Source organism: Papaver somniferum, unplaced genomic scaffold, assembly GCF_003573695.1.
Source record: "Papaver somniferum cultivar HN1 unplaced genomic scaffold, ASM357369v1 unplaced-scaffold_81, whole genome shotgun sequence".
NCBI lineage: Eukaryota > Viridiplantae > Streptophyta > Magnoliopsida > Ranunculales > Papaveraceae > Papaver > Papaver somniferum.
In genome coordinates, this window is record NW_020651082.1 from 6,803,007 (window position 1) to 6,824,151 (window position 21,145).

Genomic DNA, 21,145 nt, shown 5'->3' on the forward strand with positions numbered 1-21,145 from the left:
GGATCTAAGCATGGCAGAAGAGTTGTTGGTAACAGGTTTATTAAAAGGAGTGAGAAACAAAGGAAAGAGAACGGAGGGATTCAGTTTATTTTTATGAATAAAATATAGAATGGTTGGATAATACTTTTTTTTTCTTTTTTTCTTCCTTTTGTAGTGTTAACGGTTAAGCTGGTCAGAATTATGTAGGCTTGTCCGTAGCAGCTTATAAGAAGATGTTAAAAAAAATTCACTACCATTTATACAGGGATTCGATACAAATTCTCTGAAAGCATGACAAAGGTTTGCAGTTTGCAAATAATTGAAAAGAAAAAAGAAAAGAAAAGAAAAAAACTATTCGCATACTTCATTTCATAAGGTGATAATACAATCTCACACAAAACCGATCACACACTTCCATCATAAGAAGATAAAAAAAGAGAAAATAACGTACTATTAGATTATTCAGATACATACATATTTATATATATATATATATCTGTTCCTAATTATTTACTCATAAATTAGGGACGGGCTGTAAGTGATGGGCATCAAGCATAAATCGTTCTTTCTTCTAACACTTATACCAAAGATTTCTGACATATCCAAGTCCTCAAGCTTCAACCCATCCGTGAGTTTCCAATCAAAGTGATATAATAACTGGGCTAGCACTACCTCCACCAAGGCTATACCGAAATTCATACCTGGACACATCCTCCTACCTGCCCCAAATGGTATATACTCAAAATTAGTCCCTTTATAGTCAATAGGACTTCCATCAAACCTCTCTGGTTTAAAACTCTCTGGATCAGACCAGTATTCTGGATCTTTGCCTATTGCTAGAGCATTGACAATGACTTTGCATTTATTCGGTAGCTCATACCCATCAATCTCACAGCTCTCTCTGGATTGTCGTGGGAGTAAGAGAGGAAGAGGAGGATGTAGCCTCAGAGTTTCATTTATAACTTGTTTTAAGTATATTAGTTCATGTAATTCAGTCTCGTCTATCGTCTTGCTTTTGTGTAAGACATGTCTGACTTCGTCTTGCGCCTTCTTCATCACTCTTGCGTTCTTCAGTATTTCTGACATCGCCCATTCTATTGTGGTTGATGCAGGGTCAGTGCCTGCGGTGAAAGTGTCCTGTCAAAGAAACAAGTAAGTTGGAGCTTTTAGAGAGACATTACCTATGTGTAATTCTTTGTTTAACTACTTAATGATAAGTACGTACGAAGAGAATTGCTTTAATGTTGTCGTCTGTCAAGGGATATTCTAGTTCGCTGTTGCCTTGCAGTCGAAGAAGAACATCTACGAAATCTTCTTCATAAAAATCATCATCATCTGCCATGCCAGATATAACCACTACCTTCTTCTCTCTGTGAGCATTGAGGATGTTCCCAAGGATTCGGTTGATCTCCTGATGTAACATCTCTGCTTTGGACTTAGTCCCGGTGATGACATGAAGGAATTTTAGTGATGGGAATAGATCAGCAAAGGCAAAACCACTGCCCAACCTAGTTGCATCTCTCATAGATGATATGAAGGTCGCCTTATCTTTGCATACCTTACCAAATGCGGCTCTCGCCGTTACATCATTTGTTAATGAAGAGATTCTTTCAGTGAGATTAATACTCGTGCGTAACTGAGCTATTGACGAAACATCGTGTATGAGATTTGAAACCTCCTCCTCCCTTATAGACCTGAAAAACTGTACACGTTTAGTACTTAAAAGCTCTAGTACGAATATCTTTCGCATATGTCTCCAGTAATCACCATAAGGAGCGAATGTAACATCTGTATAATTGTAGGTCATAATCTCTGTTACAATTGATTCTCCTCTATCTGCAAAAGTGATGTCATGCGTCTTCATTATCAGCTTGGCCATTTTGGCCGAAGAGGCGACGACAGTTGAAACCTCACCCAATTGTAGATGCATAATGGGACCATGTTTTTTGGATAGTTCCGTGAGAGCATGATGTGGTAATAGACCAAACAGTTGGTGCAAGTTCCCAATTATGGGTAGTTTCCATGGCCCTGGAAGCACTTTTGAATTTTGTTTTTTCGTTCTTGAGTATCTCTTTGTTGCTCTTGCCACAACAAACAATGAAAATACAAAAGCCAATAAGAGAGGATAAAATGAGGAAATGATCATATAGAGCTCCATGAGTGGAGGAACAATTAATGAGATGTTTTCAAAAGCTAAGGTTTTCAAGTGCTGCTTTGCATGGTTGAGTAGCATGTCAATTTATATTCATCAATTATTGATCAGCAATTTTTTTTATAACAAGTTGCTAACCAGTGAATACATCATCCACTGAAAATGATTTCACCAAATTAATTATAAAAAAATATATAATACTTATTTGTATATACTGACTATTCTGTTCATATCCAGCAACGAAAACGACGAAATACTTATTCAATGGTACCAAAGCTCTTAGCCATATACACAAATCATTCAGTTTCTTCAACTTTGGATGCCAATATTTACAGGGCCATACAAACATTAACTTTACATAAGATGGTTTCTTTTATTTTTCTTGGAACTGCTAAATTCGATCTCACGATCTGGCCACACCCCTCTTTACATTTCACCACTTCTAATAAAGTGTGACTGGGAGACGGGGTTGAAGATAAACCTCGAGTGGGGTTAATCTAGGCAAGGTTAAACCTGAACCTTCTGTCATGTCTATTACTAGTCCAGTTGTGTCGAAATCAAAGGAATGAAGTAGACGAGCTAGCAGCATGTGCATTGTTTGTAGGGAGAAGTTGATCCCCGGGCACATCCTTCGTCCTGATCCGAACGGTATGTACTCAGGATCTTGACCCCAGAAGTTCAAGTCCTTTGCTTCACCATCAACACCACCATCCAGCTGAGGAAGAAACCTCTCTGGCTTAAATTCTAATGGATTTGACCACACTCGAGGATCACGATGCAGTTTCCACAGGTTAACCACCAAGCGTGTGCCTGCTTTCACTTTATATCCCTTTATATGGCAATCTTCGATAGCCTCATGGGGTACGGCGAGTGGGGCAGGAGGGCACAACCGGAGTGTTTCTTTGACGATTGCTTGGAGGTAGATGAGGTCAGTGATATCATGTCCCTCTACATTTCTGTCCTTTCCAACTTTGGTGTCAAGTTCATCCTGCGCCTTTCTTAAGACACTAAGATTAGTGAGTAGTAGTGACAGCGCCCATGTCATCGTCAGTGATGTGGAGTCTGAGGCAGCTGCTATAAGTTGCTAAAAAATTGACAGAAATGTAATGGAATCAACTGAAATATTACTTATTATTTTCTTTATTAAATAGATAAAGCATATAGAGATGATTATTAAACATACCAAACAGGTGGCTTTGATCACAGTGTCTCGGCTGTAACCAAAGAAGAGATCACCCTTTTCTTCATCAAGAACTGACATTAGCTCGCCCATGAAGTCCTCCACATCATCATGAATACTGCCTCCTTCTGCTTCTGGACTTGTGGTTTGAAGTCTCTTTTTCAGTCGATGCTCTTCCAGCCATTTTTCAGCAACCAAACTCATCTCATTGGATACTCTCTTCATCTTTTTCTTTTGTCCATCCAAATCCAGCCACCCAAGGAATGGAAGAACATCCGATGCAACCGAAACTCCTGCTAGTGAGGTGAATCCTATGATAGTCTTGCGGAGCTTTTGCCCTTCTTCTTCCTCTTTGTCATGATGACCATTCTTGGTGCATTCATGGTCATCATCATTCTTGGTGTAAAGTGGCTTTCCTACAACTGACTGCAACACCACGTTTAATGTTAGCTCTTCAAAAACCTGGGTCATGTCAACTCTAGCCGAACCTGCAGCCCCTATATCATTTTTTTTTATATTGTCTTTCATGCAGCATTGATGTAATCGTTTGATACAGTTTCCGATCTCTAAGTAAGGGATATTCTTGAGCAACTCGATGCGCCTAGGTGAGAGTAATTTAAAAGTAGAAATCTTACGGATCTCTTGCCAGTAAGGACCGTAAGAGGAGAATCCAAAAAACGCCGTATAGAGGTACTTGCCTGCAGCACTAGCGGGACGCGTAGCAAGGAATTTGTCGTTGGTAATGAAGCATTCTTTAGACATTTCCCAACTACTCACAACAAGAGTTGGGTTCATACCAATACGGACCATGAAGATAGGTCCATATTTGTCAGACATTTCCCCAAGGATTTTGAACAGAGGTTTAGATCCTTTTACTAGCTGAGGAAGATGCCCTAGTATGGGCCATGCACCAGCAACTTCAGGCACCGACTCCCCTGATAGTATGGCTTTATGGAAGTCGATATTGTTGTTTGTTCTGATATTCCTGGGACTTATAATCAAGACATGTAGATAGTACAAGAAGGATACGAAAGCTAATAAACCTGGAATAATTGGTAATGACCAGAAGTACTGGTAGTTGAAGATTGGAAGTTCCATCAAATTTAGCAGCTTATGATGAAGGTTCGCACTTCAAGAGGCAACTGGATAAACTGTGATGTAATATATCAGCAACAGATACTTCACTTTTATAGGTCAAATTTTGGTTCATTGATGTAGATAAAGATCAATTTACTATCATATAGGGGAATTTTTTGAACTCGCGCTGCGGGATCAAAAATTGAATTTGCAGGTTAGTGACCATCAGATACGGGAGATGTGACATCATCTAACTATGAACTTAACCGTAGTTATCTATTCCAAACTTCCGTATCTTTGTTGATTTTCCGTATAATTTACCTATTCCAACTTTCTGTATCTTAACCGAGTTTTCACGGTATAAGCAAAACTCAATGAATTTGTGTTGGATGTTATTTTAGACCATATAGTAATAGTGAAATGAAGACGTGATCTTCACCCACTCCGATCAAACCACGGTCCTGAGTTGGATCCTAAAATCAGGTCTACGGTTAAAATATTTGAGACACCTTAGGCTTTATCGTCAGCGTAACCCTACCAAGCAGGTCTAACCTGACTTCATTTGTAACAACGTCTTAGCGTTGCTTTGTAGCGAAGCTAAAGAATTATGTGTCGCTATGACTAGAGTTGTTGTGTTGTCAAAAGAATGATGATTAGGCAGTCGAAAAACCGCCAAAAATTTATAGATAAACGGCCCATCGTGATATGGGAAGAATTACGTACCGTTCATATCAAGAAAAAAAAAAACACTAGCCATCTTAAACATCGCGGTTGAGTGAACTGCAGTTTATTATTGATTAAAATGATAACCTAAATCAGATTATTACAAATCCTTTAATATTAATTGTTCTTACACAGATTGTAAGAATGGTCAGGTCAACAGTTGACAATAGTTGACCTGACACACACACTTTTCACAAAAATACAAAACTTATACTCACGTAGATAGTTCACACAAGTAGAATACTCTAATACATCCCCTTCAATGTGATACTAGCAGACATATTATCAGATTGAAAAACAGAAAAACACACTAAAGAAAAACAAAAGAAAGCAAAGCTATCACTAGTCTTCTTCTGAAGTTGTTTGTGCTGAAGAAGTTGTTTTAGATTCTTCCTCCGAAGTAATTTGAACTGAAGAAGATGATGAAGCATTATAAGTAACATCTACCAATTGTGTAAGTAATCCTGAAAATGTAGGAAAGCATAACCCTTTAGTGAATAAGTTTGCAAGTTGATCTTCAGAAGCAATATGTTGCAACTCCAAAAAGCCTTCATCCATCAACTCTCTGACTGACTGAATTTATGTATGTTTTGTCCGATCATGAAACACAAGATTAAAAGTCAAAGACAATGCACTTGTATTATCACAAATAAGCAATGCAGGAGCAGCAAGTTTAATATGTAATCATCTAGAAGATAAGAAAGCCATTTCAACTCAGCAGAGGAAACATATTAACATTTGTATTCAGCCTCTACAGATGACTTAGAAACAGTAGGCTTCTTTTTAGAAGACCAAGACACAGATTAGGACCCAAAAATATTGCAAAACCTGATGTTGACCTCCTAGTGTCTGGACAACCATCCCAATCTGAACCTATAAATGCCTTTAAAGTACGTAAACTACCATTAGTTAATGTAATTCCCAGACCAATAATTCCTTTTAAATACCTCAAAAAAAAAAATTACAAGCTGAAAATGTAAATCTGTTGGTGAATACATAAACTGAGAAACATAATTAACACCAAAGCAGATGTCAGACCTAGTAATTGTCAAATATTGCAAGGCACCTATAATTGCTCTATATTCAGCTGCATTAGCTAACTTAACTCCATTATGAATAGACAACCTTGCACCCTTAACAACTGGAGTATCACAAGGTTTAGAATCCAACATTTTTTCCTTTTCCAACAATTCTAAATTATACTTATTTTGAGTAAGAGAAATGGAACTAGAATTTCTTCCATCTTATAAACCAAGAAAATATCCTAGATCTCCCAACTCTTTCATAGCAAGCTCTTTCTTTAAAAAGATAACCAAATTATTCATCATATTAGAAGAACTGCATGTTAGTAGAATGTCATCTACATACAAAAACCTTACCATGAGAGAACTGCAGTTTATTATTGATTAAAAATTATACCATGAGGTCTTAGGTTGTCAATATGTTTTGGTTTCCTATATAAAACAATGGGGGGTTTTCTGATTTTTATAAACTAAAAGTAAAATAAAAGCAAACAAAACAATAAAGCACGCAAATCAAGGTTGAGAAATATTGGATAAAGGGTTTCATCTTCAATTGTAAACAAGTTTTTGAATATATGAATATAATTTGTATTTAATCTCGCTATCATCAAAAGCCCTAATTTCTGTTCTTGGTTATAGTAGTAGTAAAGTTGAGAGAACCCCCAAGTTATTCTCAAACCCTTACACCTGAAATCCTCAAATCCTTATTCTTCTTCAATTTCAGATACAAACCACAGTTAATTTCGTCACTTGAATCATCGCTTCTACCTCCTCTATGAATTTCTGTGAAATGAATCCGCTCTAAAATATAGACGTACTATAATGAAGAAATGAAATTCCCGATCTAGTTTAGGGGCATGTAATGAACAAAATTACTATAGGCGCCCAGAAATTGGATAAGGACCACCTAAGCAATCTTTTCAACTATCAGTTCTATGCAACTGACAAGCCTCATCAATTTTTTTCCTCATAATTTTCTCGTATGACGTCGGAATGACATCATTCTTTTGCTGGTGATTTCGCCAGTGAATTTACCTTTTCGCTTTTTATGCTCCAAATGGACGTTTTCTCCTTCTTTTGCTCATAATGACTCCATTGCACCTAATAACTCAAAAACAAAAATAAGATACATAATTTACAAGAAAAGTAGTAAAGAAAACATAAATAATAGATAAAAATCTAGGTGTTTTAGACACTTATCAATCAACCACAACTAAAAAACAAGCTGCAACCCTGCAAACCAACCCACATCATACAAATTCAAATTAAATTTACCAAGCCAAGACTTATCATACCACCACCTACTACATCATCACCACCACCTTGTTTAGCCTTTAAAATTCTCTTATGGCTTCCTCCTCAGGAACTAAACCCACAGAACAAATTGAAAACTTAGTTGAGCAAATAAACTCTTCCTTAATTCTCTCATGGCTTCCTCCTCAAGCCAACTGGGATGTTGTGGGTGAATACATCACTACTATGGTGAAAAAAGTTTTTACTTGTGGTTACATACTCAAAGAAATGAACTCTACCTTCATCTCCCTTATCCCCAAAACTGAAAGCCCCACCACCCCTGCCCCTTTCAGACCCATATCTTTGTGTAACAGAACCTATAAAATCATCTCCAAACTCCTAGCTCAAACACTCAAACCCCTTTTACCAAACCTTATATCGCCCTTTCAATCTGCCTTTATCCATGGCAGACAAATTTCTGACAATATTGCAATTGCACATAAGCTAATTCACCATATAAATATCATACAAGAAAAAAAGGGATCTAATGGCACAATGGGCATAAAGATTGACATGGCCAAGGCCTTTGAAAGAGTAAATTGGGATTTCCTTATTCAAGTTATGAAACAAATGGGGTTCAACTCTCAATGGTGTACTCTTGTTCATCAATGCATATCCACCACCACTATGGCTGTCTTGGTAAATGACTCTCCTGGAAAGTTTTTTAAGCCATCTAGAGGCATCAAACAAGGAGACCCTTTGTCCCCATACTTATTTATCTTCTGTATGGAAGCTCTATCCATGTACCTAACTGATGTTGAAACTAAAGGTCTCATAAATGGGACAAAAGTCTGCAGTGAAGCACCAACTATTAATCACCTTATCTTTGCTGATGACTGTATGATTTTCTGGAAAGAAAATATGGAATAATGCAACAACTTAATCAATATTTTCCAAGACTTCGGGCAATCTTCATGGCAGCTGATAAATTTCTCCAAATCAGGAATATTCTTCAGCAAGAATACTGCACCAAACATTGCTGAAAGAATCAGTGACACTATGAAGGTTCAGAAAATTAGCACTTCTGAAAAATATTTGGGTTCTCCTATATTCACCAACATAATCAAGATTCAAGTTTTCAAACCATGTGTGGATAAGCTTAAGATCAGACTTGCTGGTTGGAAATCTACTCTATCTACAACTGGAAAAGTTATTATGATCCAAACTGTCACCTCAACCTCCTGTATCTACCAAATGAATTGCTTCAAGATTCCTAAGGGCACTTGCAAGGAGATAAATGTTATACAAAGAAACTTCTTCTGGAATAAAGATCAAGACAAACCTAAAGGCTTATTCTACTTTGCTTGGGATGCTGTCAACAAACCAAAAGAGTTAGGAGGTATGGGATTCAAAAATATGGAATACTTCAATCTAGCCATGATCTAAAAAGTTTCTTGGAGATTGATAGAAGAACCACAATCTCTTTGGACCATTACTATGAAGGCTCATTATTTCTCAAACCAAGAAGTTATTAGAATGAAACCAAGCCAAAGAACACTGATTCTTGGATTTGGAAAGGCATACCGGAGGGCATTAGTTGCATTCATAAATACTACATTTGTAAAATATGTGATGGTACTAACATTAACATTTGGGAAGATAGATGGATTGATTCTCTACCTGATATCCTCCAAAAACCACCTCACTGCCCCACCAGTCTGAAAACTGTCAATCAACTTTTCAATATCAATGGGGAATGATATCTAACAGTTTTACCCTCTGATTCACTCAAGACATACAAAACCTCATTCTTCAAACCAATCAGCACCCAAATACTGCTGACACCATTCAATGAAACTTAACCCATTCTAGAAAATTCACTGTTAAATCCCTTTATGATAAACAAATTGAGGAGAAGTATGCTGGTGATATACAGACTTCCCTTGGAGAGAGATTTGGAATATGGATACCACCCCTGCCATCCATTTATTCTTATGGAAGTGAGCCCAAGGCGTTCTACCAACCAATGCTAAGACAGCTGGGATCTTAAACTATATTGATCCTATCTGTAATTTCTGCAAGTCTGCTTCTGAAGACATTACTCATGTTCTTTTATCTTACCCAACTGCCTCTGATGTTTGCAGGAAACTTTTTGGGGATAATCACCAGTCTTTACTGCCCACAAATCTTTTCATGATTGGTTCAACAGTTGGTTTCTACCCAACAATACCTCTGCTATCTGGAATTCTACTTATGCCACCATTTGTTGGTTCATATGGAAATCCAGATGTGACAAGATCTTTAGAAATGTAGATCAGAATGCTGATGCCACTGCTCTGAAAGTCACTCAACATCTTTTCTCTTATGACATAATACTGCATTATCCAGGGCATATCTTAAATAACATTCGCTATCAGGATAGCAACTCTGACTTAAATATAAGTCACAGGAGAGTGGAAAGTAACTCTAGAGAAAAGTTTGGGATCACTATTAGCATCCACATTATGGAAGTCACCACAATGTCTAATAGTGAGAGATCTCAGTTTAGTAACTTTGCTCTTGTGGCTCTTCCTTTTGCAGGGCAATGCATGGGAGCAAGGAACTTTAAAGACCCATCTATAGACCTCAGCAGAACAAGCAGAGGAGCTCAATTAGCATTGACTTGGGGCAAGGAGATGAAAAAGACCAATATCAACTTTGAAGCAGAAGATGATGACATTCTGCAATCCATTCAGAAAGACTACAAACTTGCAGTCCAACAACGTTTTCAAGGAAACTCTAGGAACGAAAATAGGAATTTTGAAGTCATTGACTTTGTTTTGGGGAGACTTACAAAACTAGATTCTCAACAACACAACAATGTTACTAAGCTAGCTAGAATTACCAGTACTTCTACTATTTTTCAAGACCTAAACTGGAAAGGTCCAAACTTACACTCTTTATGGCAAGCTATTAAGCTTAGTCCAAACGTTTTCATTACGGATCAATATAATAACTTTAACTCTATATCTAGGGATCAACCTGGTGCTAGACTGATCCCAGTTGGTCCATACTTTTGGAGTAGGTGGCTCTCCTTGGAGCTTCTCTTTACTCTGTTTTTCTATTAAAAAAATCAAACTCCGGTAAAATACAACTCAATTAGTGCAGCCCTCCAGTTTACAGGAATTACGAGAAAAATGTGAAATCATTCAAGTGTGGTTCTAAACGAACCGAAAGAGGAAAACAATGACAAAACCGCCTCTCACAGAAACCTTTTATTTTCTTTGGGATGGCGATTGACGTGCAGGAGTGGATCAGTGAAAGGCGGATTTTTTTCATTGTTTTTCTTGATTGGTCCAGAATTTTTGATTCATGAACTATATCATTAAAAAATTCATTTAAGTAAAAGGGAAATCATTTAAATATTCGATATTAGTGAAGATGTCTTGTTTAGTGCAGAGTGCAGACCTCATGCAAATTATGAACAGATCACAACACGCAACAAGAGAAAATCATTTATACCATATTCTATTCTATGGAGCACTGTAGTGTCGCGATTTTCCAGGATCATTCAAATTTTCCGAGACACACCAATTTAGCTATTCTAATTCTACTACTAATCAATTCCATCTAATTACGCCTTTTCACGTGATGCTTTTCTTTTTCTTTTTTCTCGATGGTTCACATGATCTTTGGATACTACATTATTTCACAAGGTGGGTGTCGTAACATAGCTAATCTGCTACAAGCCTACAATTGCATCTTCTTGTATATGGATATAATGTTTCAAGAAAAAACCATCAAAAAAAATGTTTCAAGAAAAGAAAACCAAAATAGAAAAGAAAATACTCTTACACTTCGTTTGGCATGTAACCTAGAATTCAAACTACCTTGAAAATGAATTCCATTACATCCTTCCAAATTAATGTGTTGGACATGATTATGAAAGAAATTGATAATTATATTATTTTAATATTTTGGATAAAGAGTACTACATGAACTAGTTGTAAGCCTAACAAGTTAAGCTCCAACAACATACTACTACATTAATTTAACAGGTTGTTGTGCTAACCTAACAGTGAGCCTCATGGATAACCTAGCCAAGGAAACCGAAGCGGATGAGGTTGAGATTATATTAGAAGGGGGAAAACTAACTCTACCTTCCATGCTAATATTTTTAACATTTATTTATTTCAAAAAATTAATTAAATATTATATATTCGAAATTTTTAACATTTATTTATTTCCTCTTTTAGACTATCTTTGTTAATTTATTTAATATTTAAAAATATAAATTATAAAGGCCCTCTGAGGTGGTGCTCATTTAATATTTAAAAATAAAAATATTTTATAAAAATAATATATCTATTATAATATAAATATAATACTATTAAAAAAAACTTATTAATATTTATAATATTAATAATTAATATTTATTATATTAATAATTAATATTGAAATAATTGTAAATGTTTCTATAAATAAATGACTTATTAATTTAAATAAATAAATTATTATTTATTATATTAAGACTAATATCGAATAAAAGATAAAAAAAATATTACAAAACTTTGGTTGGCAACCTAGCAATAAGCTGGGCTCCAACTCCGTTTTGAATAGCAATAACGAATTTATGAAAAATAAAATTACCCAAACCACTACTAGTTTCCGCGAAACAGCACTAGAAATAGCTTTACCTGCACTAGTGGAAAATGAGTGTTTTACCACCCACATCAGAGACCCTCAATGACGGTAGCCAGACCGCTGACTACAAAGAGCGGTCTCTCATTTAAAAAAATTTCGGAATCTGTTAAAAACCGTCTCTGAATATTTACTATTTTATCCTCATTCAGGGACCCATTCCGCTACCCATGATTAGTGATGTATCTGTTGTTAGATGAACGGCTGAGAAACGTTTGAGATATGAGCCATTGATCTATATGAATGGACGGCTCGATCTGGAAGTAGAGACTTCGTTATTATCGATGCTGTCTGTACTCATCTCAATCTCTTTATCTTCCATTATCTTTATTCTCTCATACATCTCACAGCAGAACTCCTCTCCATCTCCAGCTCTTCTTTTTTCTATCTCCGTAAGTGTAAACGTTAATTTTCTCTCGATCGACCTCCATCATTCTTCTTCTTCTACACTGGATCCAGATCCGGAAGGTGAAATAGAAGTTAATACCCTGAAACAAATAATTGATTTCAGTGATAAAATCCTTCTTACGATTCATTGGGGTAATCATCTATGACTCAATTTTATACATCATTTTCAATTACAAAAATTTAATTTTATTATTAGGGTTAGGGTGAATTTTCAAGGTCTTGATTTTCCTGGTAATAGTTTGGATTGAAGTGTTCTTTGATTTCTTCGATCTATTCAGAACTAGCTTTGATTTCTTCGATCTATTCAGATTTAGCTTTTCATATATTTTTTAAGGTTTTTAGTTTTTACTTCTCGTTCTTCAATCTGAGAAGATTTAAATTCTAAGATTTCAATCCTTGAGTTAGATTGATTCATAACTATATTGTATTACATAAGTACATGATTATTGATTCCTCATGTTAATAATCGTTACATTGATTCATGACTCTTGGATTTAACCCCATCATAGTTTGGTATTTATTTCATGATTCTCATGGTGTTTCTTTAGTTAACAGTGTTCTCTTGATTTCAGGATTCTAAGATTTGTTTGTGTTTGATGTTGTTGTTGTTTGTATGTAGGTGGGTTTATGTTTTTGAGTAATGGGTTCTCGTAATTTTTAGGTAAGGTATAGAATCATCCTCATTACCCACCTTAAAAGGAAATGTTCAATATGCCATGAAAGTTATTTGTTTATTTGTTCATATTTTTCTGGATTTTCGTCAATCCTTCAAGAAATTTCCCAACTTGCAGTTTAAGCATTTTCTTGGGACATTGGTGGGGAAGCCATCAAATTGGGAAGTTATACATAGGGTGAATCACTAAAAACTAAAAAGTTCGTCTGCACATTAAGTATGATGCATTTTAAAAATTCTTAAGTTTTAGAGATGAGGTTCCCCATGTGGTAGTTTGTCATTGGCCATGTAATAAACTTGCAATCAAAATTTAGTGTTGATGAACATTTGCTCCATGATTTTCTTATGAAGATGCTAGAAATTGAACATCCAGGTGATTAGGTAAGATTGATACATTAGGAGTGTGTATATTTTTTATTATTTGGGGTTGTTTCGAAGGATTAATGTGAATTTTAGTTCGAGGTATATGCAAATGGTACCACTAGATGTTGATTGTAGTGTCCCTTCAGTTTATCGTACATTTATTAAGGAAGCTCCTTATGTCAGCGAGGTATAATTACAGGCTTTAGGAAGTGGCTATTCTGCGTAGAGGTGGTTTGGCTGAAGCTCTCATGGTGGACCACTCATTTGATCCTGCAAGTTATTACGTCCAAGTGTATCGAGCTGGTACTGAAGGCGATGGCCGCTTCTCTCCCTTACTCATACCAGCTGCTGCAACCAAATTTAATGGAAATATGGCACTATTATCCTCGCAGGCTGGTCAGTCTCCTCAAGAGGTATGCACTTAATACATGTTACAGCTTGATGTTTATAAACCTGAACGCAAAGGTGCGTAGTTCTTCCAACTTATCTTGTTGGGTATCTTAAAGAACCAAAAGCTCCAGATGGGACACTGTCATTGATCAAGGTTGTGCAAATGATAAGTCAATTTCTTGATCTTATCAAAGACGAAACTCATATAGCTACAGAATCCTTCCAGTGTCAGAACCAGAGTCGTCGTTCACTCATTTGGATGACAACTACCTTTTGAAGGTTAAACTCGTGTTCAGTGTTCATGTATACTATGGACTGCTGGTTTATGAATTTTTGACGTTTTCTCTTTAGCAATACAAGGGGATTCTGATCCATGTAGCTATCACCCATGACGGTTTATGTGCACATATTACCCATGCGATATTAGGGTAACACAGGTGACAAGTACAAGTCTAAGGTGTGTGCACTTTTGATTTTGGGAATGATCTGCACTGTAAGCTCATTATACATGACATGTATGTTCTCCAAGAAATTTTAGCGGAGTGTTAACTATATCAGATTCTGTCGCTCTGGTAATGGAATTTGCTACTCTATTGGGTGTGCTTGGTTCTGTCTACACATGGTCTGGGAAGGAGACTCACACCATTATTTTATACTGGTAGTTTGTATCTTTTGGTTGCCTATAGATATTCACATGTGTGTGTGTGTGTGTTTTATGTACTCAAATGTCTATGTTCTGTTATATGGTCACTGGCCAAACTAGTCAGTAGAGAGCACAGGAGTTCCTAAGCATATATGCCTAGCTCATTCAGTTTTTTTTCTCTCATGACCTTAAAAAATTAAGAGTAGAGAGTTCTGTTTCTACACTTTTAGTCGTGTATAACTCTGTAACTAGTTCATGCTTTAGAAAATATGCCTCCTACATCTGTTGTTTCTTGGCCCACCAGTATGTTTTGATGTAATGTTAATTTAATTTTTTTACATTATCTCCTTGAAAAGGCTTTATACTGTTTTCTTTTTTATGTTTTCCGTTATAGCTGCATACTTCTATTTATAATCATTTGTTAAATGTTTATTATATAAATTCCTGATTTTTTTGTATAAATATGTCCGATTGCAGAGTGGGGACTCTCTGATTCAATCTACAAATCCATCACCTCATGTGAGCCAAGCTACTTATGTTAGCGAGATATAATTACAGGCTTTAGGAAGTGGCTATTTTGCGTAGAGGTGGTTTGCTGAAGCTCTCATGGTGGACCACACAGCTCGACGAGAAGATGAGTGTAACAGAAAGCAAGGTAGTGTACGGTTTATAGAGGGTGGAGATTCACAGAGGTAGTCGGAGGGTTCATGGTATCTTTCTGTTTAAGGAAGCATTGAAGATATCCATCTAAGGGAATAGGTATGTATTGTGTTTTGCTGTATTGTGTTTCTGATGATCGTAACATGAGGGTTATGTTAGTGATTAATCACATCTCTGAGTGTTTTTCCTGGAAACAGCTCGAGCTTCAGTATCAACATGAGTACAGCAGCATCAGTACTAGCATTGGCTTGACAGCAAACCCCATGGTCAATTTCTCTGGGTTGTAGGAACACCCCTTCTTTCTCTTGGTACTGATATTTCTTACGACACTGCATCCGGTAACCTCACCAAATGGAATGCTGGAGTGAGCTTCACAAATGCTGACATGATTGGTGTTGTCACTTTGTGAGTATTTTCTTTTGAGCTCTTTCACATGGATGACTGACTCTTTGTTTTTAGTTGAGTGTTTTTCTTTTTTTGATTGCCAGATGTGTATTTTCTTTTTTTGTCGATGTGTGTGTTATTTTCAATGCTTCTTACTGGCACATTGACGGTCCCTTGACCTATACAGATGTTGGTGCCAAGCTTTCCCATAGTTTCAGTACAAATGAGAACACCTTGACCATCGGTACCAAGAAAGCTTTGGACCAATTGACTTATGTCAAGGCTAGGATCAACAACCATGGTAAGGCAAGCGCTCTTATCCGGCACAAGTGGAGGCAAAAGTCCCTCTTTAGCGTCTTAATTAACCAACTGACGATGAATTAGAGTAGCCGATAATCTTATACTAAGATTTTATTAACCAATTTAGTCTTTGTTATAGAGAAGCTCAGATAATAATACTGGTTTCTTGTATGATTGTTTTACATTTTACACGTGTTTTACTGTCACATTTAGGAACTAAGAATGTGATGCTTAATATGTAATTTCTAAAATGAATTCTTCAGGTATTATCATAGGTGCAGTTGGGTCAACCGTCTATTAAAATCATTAGCAGTCGCACTGGCTCTCGTTTTCCTTACTAGGTATTCATACTTTCCCTAAAGCTAACTAGGCTCAAACTTTATGTTCAAATGATGGAATTCAATTTAGACTGTTGGATTATATATTTTAGAATTACGAAGTGCATAATTTCACTCTTGTGATAACATGAATGTTCCCTTGTTATTCTTTCAATTTATTTGCTTCTTAATAGTCTTACATATGTCCTTTTTGTTTAAACATTAAGCCCCCACCCACAGTTAGTATCATCAAGTGTCGGTCATTTTTAAGCATTGGGGGTCTATTCTTTTAGCCTACTGTACTTGTGTACAATAATTATTGTGTAGTGGATGCTTACTTGAACATTTGATTGAGGTATGGTCGTATTATTGTTGAAACCGGATGTTTTAAATTTGTCTACGGAACTGCTATTGGAAATAGTGGTAACAGGAACTAAATTTATACCTAACTTATCTTCTAATTTTCTAGTCCCTGATCTTGTAGAAAAACTCAAACTGGGTGGCCCTAATAAAATTTTTGCGTACAAATGCATGATTTTGTTCTTTTGGCTTTGATAAGTTCTCTAATTGTTAGTACCATTACATTTTCTTTCATTTATTCTTTGATTGATAAAGACTATAAAGTGGAGGCATGAACAATGGTTTTGTTTGTATGATTAATATCCATAACATATCAGTTAGATGCATAAGTATAATTTTTGGTGTTCTTTTCTTGTTGTCTCTTCTCTTGGTGTTTACCTTGTGCTTGTACCATCCAATTTCTCGACTAATCAAAGTATCATCTGCTGTAGGCATGGTTTTAAGTCTAATTTGAAGGAAGTGACCATACCCATCACTTATTTACTGGTAAGTCATACTCATCATATCTAATTTCTTTGGATATGCACATTTATGTCCCTTTACTTCTACTATTTTTCAGAATTATAACTTACTTTTGCTACAGATACACAGATACACCATTATGAAGTATCTGCTCAGTTGGGGAGTTGGGAATTTTAACATTTTGTTGTTTAGTCAATTGTCTATTAGTTAATCATGTTGTTTAATCTTAGAACTTACTAGCTAGCTCGAACATATGTATTGCTCCGAACTCAGGATTTCCATCCTTTTTTGTAATTTTAAACCCAATAGATTAAATTAATGAATGTTGAATTTTCAGTTTGAGTTTGAATTTGAGTTTAAGATTTGGTTCCATTTGAATTTAATTTGAGTTCCATTTGACTTGACTTTATCTTGAGTTCCATTTGACCTGACTTGACTTTGATACAGTCAGATTATTTCAGATTTAGCCATTCAGGCATTTCAGCAAATTTGAATCTCTTATTTTTTTTATATTATAATTTAAATCTGAGACCCACGAGTAAGAGTCTGTACACCGTTACCCTTAAAATCGGTCGTTGTTTTGAGACCCACGGATAAGGGTCATACGAAACAGCAACGCTTTATCAGAGACCCCAACAGAGACGGTTAAATCCGGTCGTATAACTCGTATAAATGACTTGTCCTGACGGTCGCGGAACTTCTGTTTTCCACTAGTGCTGGAACAAAAGAGAGAGCACCTTCACCCGTGAAGGGAGAGACACCTGTAACATCCACGCAAACATCTTCACCATTTTCCCAGTTAAGAACGAAGATATCAGCAGGCTGTAAATCTTTATCATCATCTGACAGAAACCCAAGAGAAACTTCCTTACCCGTAGGCACACCAGCTTTGTAACAAATGTCAGCGATTATGTCACATACAAAGTCATGTCGAAACTTAATTCCAACATATTTAGCACAATGAAGCGCGTGGTCCCCAAAGATACCCATAGATCTGTAACAACTTGAGCATAAACCATTCTCAACAAACAATGAGAAACCAAGGCGGTAGAAAATGACACTTCTGAACTGTCTTGGCCCGAGGCATTGATTAGTCCCACTAATTGGTACAACTAATAAACAATCTTGTGCATGCTTAACACGGTTACACTGCCACAAAATGTGATCTCTTGCAGACATGGAAAATTAGTCTGGGATTTTCTTCTTAATTGCATAAAAATAAGTGACTGTCAGGGAATGCATGGAAGGGACGGAAGTATCATCGACGTAATAAGAAAAAGGTAGTCCACATACCTTAATCAAGTTTTGAAGAGCCAAATGATAAGAAAAACCTTTGTCTGTTGAGAATAAGTTACCAAGGATCACCTTTTGCACCGAAGCAGTCTGGCTCTGAGAAGCAAGATAACATTATATGTGGGTGTCTGCCATGGTACAAATTCCCAAGCCACCGTCCTTGATGCGCAAGGTAGCTAATCTCCGCTGTAAAGGAACAAAACCCACGCCATCACCAGTGACAAGGAGTCCCAAGTACTTGAGCAAATGATCATCGAAAATATCAGTGTCTTTTTGAATGGATACAAGATTGGTAGTTCGCATTGCAAAATATAACCTTGCAACACCGGTGAAATTGCGAAGTAATAGCATCTCGCTTTGAGGATCCTTGAGTTTTTTGATGGCAGACATAAGTTGAACAGTCTTTTTCACCCTACTCAACATCATATCACTAATAAAGTTCAAATACAGACTCACAAGACCACCAAAAAGTTTAACACCATTAGACGGTCTACCAATTTTAGGAGGGAAAACACCATCAGCAGTACTTCTGGGATCAATAAAAGTCCAAAAGACTTTCGTTTTCTTTATATTGATATGTAAACCCCTACCAGGTCCTTCAGTTTCTATATGCTCAAGGTCTTGGCCACCTCAAGTGTATCACCAATGATTGTACCATCATCAAGGTACCAGGAGTGCAAATTGAGTTTGCAATTGGAAGCAATAGTCTTCACCAGGGGGTGGAGTGTCAAAGCAAACAACAAGGGGCTGATAGGGTCGCCGAGCTTGACTCCGAGAGCAAAAGATAAAATATATTGGTCTTAGTAGAGTTTAGCAGATCATATGTAACAAAATTCAACCCAACGAGAAATACCTGTACAATGAAGATGAACCTCCTTGATGAGCTAATATATGCTCACCATGTTGAACGCGTTAGAAAATTCAATGAGCAGCATTGATATCATGTCCGAGTGACTTTTCAACTCCAGTAGGAGATTTACAACATTTAGAATACTCTCCCTCCCAGTAGGTACACTAACACCGAATTGGTAATCACCTAAATAAGAAGTTATGTCCTTTCCGAAAGATAAAGCATCCAATTTAGAAACCAATCTACGCCAAACCATTGCAACTGCAATGTGCCTCAGATCACCCCCAGGCTTAAGTAATGGGGTTAAAGGGGCGCTAGCTGTGAACTCACCTAAACCCTCGGGGATTTTTCAGCCAACCAAATATTGACAACCCCTGTAATAGAAGAGAGTAAATCGTCTGTAACATATGTTGATGCCCTACAGTTTGAGGGTGAAAACGGTTTCTGGTGATTTTGGTAATTTTGAGTGTGTGGGTGAGAAACGTATTTAAACCCTAAACAATGTACTACAAAGGAGTACTTTAGATTCGACAGATCAATCTGTACAAATCCGGCCTAAACAAAGAAATGGTCGTTCCAGACTTACTTCGGTCACAAAGTGAAGGAGAAGGCTTGGTTTTGGGGAGGGAAGCGAAGAGAGTATTATCGGTTAACCTTGGACACGACCAAACTAGGGATTGGCGTCCATGCGTTAGCTGGTAACCTTGGACGGCTAAGATCTGCATCTTAGATGGAAAAGTGGTCGTTGATTGTTGCATGCCTTTGTTTTGGAATCCGTAAAGGGAAAGCCGACATGGCATCGCTTAGGCGAGGAAAGATGGATGGCGCAGCATGCCATTGGCACACGTGGCATGGTCGGCATGCCTCGGCGCGGTTTAGGCACGACCAAACTAGGGTTTTGGCGTGGGGCCAAAGGTTACCATGCGTTGGTTGGCGACCTTGGACGACTAAGATTTGCATCTAAAATGGAAGGGTGGTCGTTGATCGTCGCAAGCCTTCGTTTTGGTAGCCGCATAGGGAAGGGCGGCATGGTATGGCGCGACAAGGTGGCTGGCATTTCATTGGCGCTTGTGGCATGGTCGGCATGCCTTGGAGCGGTTTAGGCTTGGCCAAAACTAGGGTTTTGGCGTTGGGACAAAGGTTACCATGCGTTGGTTGGTGACCTTGGACGGCTAAGATTTTCATCTAAGATGGAAGGGTGGCCGTTGATTGTCGCATGCCTTCGTTTTAGCAGTCGTGAGGGAAGGACGACATGGTATGGCGCGGCAAGGTGTTTGGCATGCCATTGGCACATGTGGCATGCATGCCTTGGTGCGTTTTGACGTGGAAAAAGCTAGGATTTTGGGCCAAAGGTTACCATGCGTTGTTTGGCGACCTTGGACAGCTAAGATTTGCATCTAAGATGGAAGGGTGGCCGTCAATCGTTGCACACCTTCGTTTTGGTAGCCGCATAGGGAAGGCCGGCATGGTATGGCGCGAAAAAGTGGTTGGCATGCCATTGGCACATGTGGCATGGAATTCCTTGGCGTGGCCAAAATTAGGGTCTTGGGCCAAAGGTTACCATGTGTTGTTTGGCGACCTTGGACGGCTAAGAATTGCATCTAAGATGGAAGGGTGGCCGTTGATCGGCATGGTATGTCACGGAAAGGTGGTTGGCATGCCAGTGGCACATGTTGCATGGCATGCCTTGGCGCGGTTTGGCGTGGCCAAAATTAGGGTTTTGAACCAAAGGTAACCATGCGTTATTTGGCGATCTTGGACGGATAAGATTAGCATCTAATATGGAAGGGTGTCCGTTGATTGTCGCACGCCTTCGTTTTTGTGGCCGCATAGGGAAGGACGGCATGGTATGGCGCGACAAAGAGGTTGTCATGCCATTGGCACATGTGGCATGGCATACCTTGGCGCGGTTTGGTGTGGCCAAAACTAGGGTTTTGGGCCAAAGGTTACCATGCATTGGTTAGCGACCTTGGACGACTAATATTTGCATCTAAGA

At 37.6% G+C, this 21,145-nt stretch overlaps 3 protein-coding genes and 1 pseudogene across 3 annotated transcripts; 1 reads left to right on the forward strand and 3 right to left on the reverse strand.

The window, feature by feature from the left end:
* Window positions 1-323: 323 nt before the first annotated feature.
* On the reverse strand, window positions 324-2,175 carry LOC113345174 (premnaspirodiene oxygenase-like). The gene is made up of 2 exons (XM_026588991.1): window positions 1,205-2,175; window positions 324-1,116 (listed from the first exon to the last, which is right to left on the reverse strand). The coding sequence occupies exons 1-2, from the start codon at window positions 2,135-2,137 to the stop codon at window positions 490-492; spliced, it is 1,560 nt and encodes a 519-aa protein (XP_026444776.1). The 5' UTR covers window positions 2,138-2,175; the 3' UTR covers window positions 324-489.
* A 317-nt stretch (window positions 2,176-2,492) lies between these two features.
* On the reverse strand, window positions 2,493-4,409 carry LOC113345231 (cytochrome P450 CYP82D47-like). The gene is made up of 2 exons (XM_026589034.1): window positions 3,315-4,409; window positions 2,493-3,215 (listed from the first exon to the last, which is right to left on the reverse strand). Exons 1-2 carry the CDS (start codon window positions 4,407-4,409, stop codon window positions 2,574-2,576), a joined length of 1,737 nt encoding a protein of 578 aa, XP_026444819.1. The 3' UTR covers window positions 2,493-2,573.
* A 1,044-nt stretch (window positions 4,410-5,453) lies between these two features.
* LOC113345232 (uncharacterized mitochondrial protein AtMg00810-like) lies at window positions 5,454-6,283 on the reverse strand. Its single transcript, XM_026589035.1, has 3 exons — window positions 6,077-6,283; window positions 5,940-5,994; window positions 5,454-5,575 (listed from the first exon to the last, which is right to left on the reverse strand). The coding sequence occupies exons 1-3, from the start codon at window positions 6,281-6,283 to the stop codon at window positions 5,454-5,456; spliced, it is 384 nt and encodes a 127-aa protein (XP_026444820.1).
* A 7,455-nt stretch (window positions 6,284-13,738) lies between these two features.
* Window positions 13,739-19,087, forward strand: LOC113345233 (annotated as a pseudogene).
* Window positions 19,088-21,145: the final 2,058 nt, after the last annotated feature.